Genomic DNA, 5,931 nt, shown 5'->3' on the forward strand with positions numbered 1-5,931 from the left:
ACTAACTTTAGTTGGTTTTGTTCATGTCAAACAGATCCAGACTCAAAAAACCTGCTGGCAGCTTCCTGGGAGAGTTTATCCATCAGAAAAGACTGGGATTAAAGAGGTAAAGACCCGATGAAACACTCACAGTATGCTAATGCTAACAGGAAATGGCTAACAGGAAGTGGTTCTCACAGCAGTGTGGAGATGACGGAGGAGGAAGTGGAGGTGAGTCTGTCTGAAAGTTTGTTAGATGTAGAGTTGAACGCCTCCAGATGTCAGTAACATCTAAGAGCACGCACACACACAGAGCGCGTTTACCCAGTTTGCACTGGGGTTTCACTGCGACCAGTACACGCTGACACAGCGGCTGCAGGCGGAGCGACACGACCGCAGCGTCGCAGTGGAGAACCTGCAGAGAGAGCTGAGACAGAGCAGAGAGATGCTACAGGTACCGCATACACGCCTGAGATGATACTGAGGGCTGTGGGAGTGTTGTGGGATGGTTGTTGTTGTGGGAGTGTTGTGAGAGCGTTGTGGAATGGTTGTGAGAGCGTTGTGGGATTGTTGTGAGAGCGTTGTGGAATGGTTGTGAGAGCATTGTAGGATGGTTGTGAGAGCATTGTGGGATTGTTGTGAGAGCATTGTGGGATGGTTGTGAGAGTGTTGTGAGAGCGTTGTGGAATGGTTGTGGGATGGTTGTGAGTGTGTTGTGAGAGTGTTGTGGAATGGTTGTGAGAGCGTTGTGGGGGGGTTGTGAGAGCGTTGTGGGATTGTTGTGGGATGGTTGTGGGAGTGTTGTGGAAGCGTTGTGGGAGTGTTGTGGAATGGTTGTGAGTGCGTTGTGAGAGCATTGTGGGAGTGTTGTGGGAGCGTTGTAAGAGTGTTGTGGAATGGTTGTGAGAGCATTGTGGAATGGTTGTGGGAGTGTTGTGGAATGGTTGTGGGAGTGTTGTGGAATGGTTGTGATAGCGTTGTGGAATGGTTGGGGGAGTGTTGTGAGAAGGTTGCGGGGCGTTTCAAAGGGTTATAAGAGTGTTGTGAAAGGTTTGTGTTGTCCTACAGGTGTTGTATGAGCATCTGCCAGAGGTGGACAGCAGTAAGATGGTGCATCAGATGGTAAATAACCTTCAGGTGCTGGAAAACAACATGGACAATGTCCTCAAAACAGCAGAGATGCTTGGTGCTGCACACCAGGTACATTACAAAATAAAACACCTCAAACCAGAGATGTCACACCACAGACGTTGCACTGAGCCTTTTTATAACCATGCATTGTTCGTATTTTCAGGAAGCGTGAGTCAGTTATGCAGTAGAGCTGATGTCAGTGCACATGGAGCATCTGAAGAGACGCCATGCAACAGTGAGCGAGGAGATGCTGGAGGTCAGGAAGCTGCTGCACAGGAGGAAGGGCCGATTACACAGTGACTCCACAAGTCAGTGCTGCCCCTAGTGGCCTGGAGGACATCTAAGAATCACATCCCAGTATTTAAATAAATCTGTACTCTTATATATTCCTCAAATAGATGACCGAGACCTGTTCAGACATTCATCACAACAGGTAACTGACCATGAATTAAATATTAGACTCCTATCAGTACCTCAATAACTTAGTAACTCATATTTAAAGGGTTAGTAGGCCAAAATATGAATAATAAATTGTGTAATTATTTACTAACTTTTATGTCATTTCAAACCCCTTTATGCAGCGTTATGCCACTCTTTTCCATACAATGACAGTTCAAAGCATTTTTTGGAGCTTGATAGATATGAAGTCTCATTATCATTATTTTTGTTTTATTCTGACATGTGTTCAACCATCGATAACAGCCTGTGTTTATGTCGTAGCTGACACGTCGCAGGGTCAGCATCACCTTACTTCCGACTCAATCTGAGGCACGTGTTTCTGGTTCAGTTTCCAGCGTTCAGTTCTTCGGGTTTAGCATCTGAATGTTTTCATGAGTCTTTATGTTGGTTTCTTCTCTGCAGTTGAAGCATCTAGAGACGTCATTTCTGGAGAGCTGCAAAACCAGGAGATGCTTGGTGCTGCACACCAGGTATATTACAAAATAAAACACCTCAAACCAGAGATGTCACACCACAGACATTGCACTGAGCCTTTTTATAACCATGCATTGTTCGTATTTTCAGGAAGCGCGAGTCAGTTATGCAGTAGAGCTGATGTCAGTGCACATGGAGCATCTGAAGAGACGCCATGCAACAGTGAGCGAGGAGATGCTGGAGGTCAGGAAGCTGCTGCACAGGAGGAAGGGCCGATTACACAGTGACTCCACAAGTCAGTGCTGCCCCTAGTGGCCTGGAGGACATCTAAGAATCACATCCCAGTATTTAAATAAATCTGTACTCTTATATATTCCTCAAATAGATGACCGAGACCTGTTCAGACATTCATCACAACAGGTAACTGACCATGAATTAAATATTAGACTCCTATCAGTACCTCAATAACTTAGTAACTCATATTTAAAGGGTTAGTAGGCCAAAATATGAATAATAAATTGTGTAATTATTTACTAACTTTTATGTCATTTCAAACCCCTTTATGCAGCGTTATGCCACTCTTTTCCATACAATGACAGTTCAAAGCATTTTTTGGAGCTTGATAGATATGAAGTCTCATTATCATTATTTTTGTTTTATTCTGACATGTGTTCAACCATCGATAACAGCCTGTGTTTATGTCGTAGCTGACACGTCGCAGGGTCAGCATCACCTTACTTCCGACTCAATCTGAGGCACGTGTTTCTGGTTCAGTTTCCAGCGTTCAGTTCTTCGGGTTTAGCATCTGAATGTTTTCATGAGTCTTTATGTTGGTTTCTTCTCTGCAGTTGAAGCATCTAGAGACGTCATTTCTGGAGAGCTGCAAAACCAGTGCGTACTCAAAGAAGAGGCCTGATACGCAAGCAGACAGGAGGCAAAAATACACATCCTTAAGTTTGAGGGTAGCTAAAACTTTAATTAACCAGAAAGACTGACTGTTTCCTGCATGCATCTCTTTTAGACGTAGTTCCAGCAGATTCTCCTGTGAACCGTCTAAACCAAGATGACCGCGTGTTTCAAAGGTAAAACGCAAGCAGTACTTTGAGATATGTATTACATACATTATGTAAGTGCATGTGACCGAACTTCATATTCGCCAGTGCGACGGTGTGTCGTCGCCGTTGTTATTCTCCAGTCGAAACGAGGGGAAGCTCATTTGAGGGGGAGGAGCCAGATCGAGGGGAGGGGTCCAACCTTGAGCTGTAAGTTTACATGTATTTATCATAATTTATGAGCGTAAATCATACCGCTGACTTGCTATCTGATGTTTGCAGACGTCTCACACCACACCAGCGCCCCCTGTTGTCCTGGAGGTCTTCGTGCCGTTGGATCATCAGACTGATTTTGCTTGTATTTGGTCTGATGATGCTGATGGCGGCTCTTTTATATCTACTGGTGAGTGTTTGTATAAATAACTGATGGTTTATTGTGGTCATTTGATCTTAAAAGACTAGTTTAGGTCAAAATGAATAGATATTTTCGGTTTTGGGTGGTTTGAACTGAGTGTAATTGACTAGGTTTCCACCTGGTGGCAGTAGTTTCACTCACTTATTACCGAGTACAGCAGATGAACATGACTGGATTATAGTGTTAAGTTCACTGTAACCTTTGTGAATGTGGCTGCACACTTCTGTCCTGAACACAGTACAAACAGATCAGCATTAAATATTCTAATTAAATACAGCTGAATGTGCTCGTTTCTCATGAAACAGGTGCAACAGATTAATGACACTAATTAGCAGTATTTAAATTCAGAGAGACATTGAGAAGCTTCAGAAGCGACTGATTCACGCTGCTTTTATTTTATTAGGATTGTTCTGGTAATGAATACACTGGACATCTCGCTGAGAGATATTAATATTTATTTATGGAGCTTAATGCAGTTTATGAATGAAAAACATGTCCATATAACTGAATAGCAGAGGTATCAGATAAACCTGATCTGGGTTAGATGAAACTTTCATCATGATTCTGCTGACTGAAGTTAGCACTGTTCTGTATAAACATTTGCAGACGTTTGCTAAAGGTCTTTCACAGGCTTCTTGAAATAAATCACCGCTGGTAAGTTTCCTGTCCTCTTAATTTTAGGGCTTCTTAAACCCTGCGCACATCCTGCTGCGTAGCCAATCACAGCTCAGAATGAGAAACAAGATCAGGAAGTGCTCTCAATTTTCTGGGAAGGTAATTTTAACCGGATTAAACCTGCTCACAGGAGCTGAAATTGTTCTTAAACTAACATCTACTGTTGATAAAGTCTTTGGGAAAAATATTTATCAGTGAACTATATTTATCATCTTTAGGGAAAATATTTATCTGACTTTATAATGACTTTTTTGACTACACTGAGTGAAATTATATTAATAATTAGATTAATTAAAAATAATATAATATATAATAATATTATTATTTGTAACAATTATATTACATACATTATAGTATTATTTTATTTGTTTATAAAATATTACTTCAGATATTTTGGGAAACAAAGTTCTGAAAGATGATAAATACCAAAAGTGTGGTTAAACTAACATCTGCAAATGATCATCTTTAGGATAAATATTTATTTGTGAACTTTTGTTGTCGTTGTTGATTTAATGGGTTTATTGTAAATGTTTTTTTTATTTAATGTTTTTAAGTCTGTATATTTTTTGACTTTGAAAAACAATGTGCATGACAGAAAATAATGCAAATAAAGTATTAAATAATAATATCATATGTTTAATAATAATAATAAATGCATATTATTATATGATATTATTTGTTTATAAAATAATTATTTCAGATATTTTGGAAAGCAAAGTATTGAAAGAAGATTAATAAAAAAAAAAATCTTAAACTAACATCTACTGTAGATTAAGACAGATGCAGATCATAGCCTTATGATAGCCACATATTAATAAAAAATATTTATTAATTTGACTTAATAGAGTTCTTCTGTATATCTGACTTCATAATCAACTTTTAGACTTTACAAAACAATGCACATGACAGAAAATACAAATAAGCTGAGTAACAATATTATTTTTTAATAATTATATTATTTAAATTATTATACTATATAATATGATTTGTTCATAAAATAATTGTTTTTTTATTTAAATGATATAGATATTGTTTGAATTATTTTGATTTTATAGATCAGAATAAATTGATTTTATGGTTTTTACTTCATAATCAGCTTTTTTGACTTTGAATAACACTGTGCAGCATCACAGAAAATAATGCATGAATTACATTACATTTATTTTAATTATATTATTATATTATATAATGTTTATAAAATAATTGTTTTCCAAAATATTTGAAGTTAAGTAGGCCTATTGAAAGAAGATAAATTAACTAATTCATATTATTTTATTTATTTACTATTTATTAATATTATTTAATTGCAATAATTGGTATAATTAAGAATAAAAGATATAATGTATCCCTCAAAAAGAAGTGTTTATGTTATGTAATGATTATTATTAAAATCTTATGTAATGTTATTGCAGATGATTGAGCAGCCTGTAATGTCTGTGGCTGTATTATGATGGGATATTGTGTAAGACAGACGCAGGAGCAGCTGTGAGATGATCTGATAATGTAAGGCAGGCTGTCGGACGGACCACTGTGTGTCCAAATCTGACACTTTACAGCGCATATACTCATATTATCAACAGCATACTAACAGGACGTGAGTGAACAGGATAAACACACACACTCGACTCTAACAGGATGAACTCATGCACGATGCAAAACTATATTAGATTATAAGACACTTACTGAAATGATTCAGTGCTCACCTGTTCACACAGGTGAGTCACACACTCACACGCACACACACGCACGCACACACACACACACTCACACACACACACACACACGCACACGCACACGCACACACAC

At 38.4% G+C, this 5,931-nt stretch overlaps 2 protein-coding genes across 4 annotated transcripts in view; both read left to right on the forward strand.

Moving 5' to 3' along the window:
- LOC107750694 (lymphoid-restricted membrane protein-like) lies at positions 1 to 2,914 on the forward strand. 3 transcript variants are annotated; one of them, XM_016566207.1, is made up of 7 exons: positions 1 to 210; positions 293 to 433; positions 1,048 to 1,179; positions 2,134 to 2,278; positions 2,369 to 2,403; positions 2,673 to 2,738; positions 2,832 to 2,869. In XM_016566207.1, exons 1-6 carry the CDS (start codon positions 118 to 120, stop codon positions 2,688 to 2,690), a joined length of 564 nt encoding a protein of 187 aa, XP_016421693.1. In that variant the 5' UTR covers positions 1 to 117; the 3' UTR covers positions 2,691 to 2,738; positions 2,832 to 2,869. The 3 variants fall into 3 exon arrangements, with proteins under 3 accessions (XP_016421693.1, XP_016421691.1, XP_016421692.1); XM_016566205.1 differs by having other exon boundaries at positions 2,691 to 2,914; XM_016566206.1 differs by lacking the exon at positions 2,832 to 2,869 and having other exon boundaries at positions 2,673 to 2,759.
- Positions 2,915 to 3,390: 476 nt separating this feature from the next.
- LOC107750693 (calcium/calmodulin-dependent protein kinase type 1D-like) overlaps positions 3,391 to 5,931 on the forward strand; it is a 13,088-nt gene continuing 10,547 nt past the window's right edge. The window contains exon 1 of the mRNA XM_016566202.1: positions 3,391 to 3,438. Coding sequence (XP_016421688.1) covers positions 3,406 to 3,438 — 33 coding nt within the window. The 5' untranslated portion in view covers positions 3,391 to 3,405. The remainder of the gene's footprint in view (positions 3,439 to 5,931) is intronic.

Source organism: Sinocyclocheilus rhinocerous, unplaced genomic scaffold (genome assembly GCF_001515625.1).
Source record: "Sinocyclocheilus rhinocerous isolate Xijiao unplaced genomic scaffold, SAMN03320098_v1.1 scaffold302, whole genome shotgun sequence".
In the NCBI taxonomy this organism is placed as follows: domain Eukaryota; kingdom Metazoa; phylum Chordata; class Actinopteri; order Cypriniformes; family Cyprinidae; genus Sinocyclocheilus; species Sinocyclocheilus rhinocerous.

What these genes read in the sequence shown, in the direction of transcription:
- LOC107750694 (XM_016566205.1), top strand. Translation starts at nt 118, where the DNA reads ATGAAACACTCACAGTATGCTAATGCTAACAGGAAATGGCTAACAGGA. An exon ending in ATTACACAGTGACTCCACAA is followed by an intron (nt 2,279 to 2,368) that starts GTCAGTGCTGCC and finishes TTCCTCAAATAG; the next exon opens with ATGACCGAGACCTGTTCAGA. An exon ending in TCAGACATTCATCACAACAG is followed by an intron (nt 2,404 to 2,690) that starts GTAACTGACCAT and finishes TTTATGTCGTAG; the next exon opens with CTGACACGTCGCAGGGTCAG.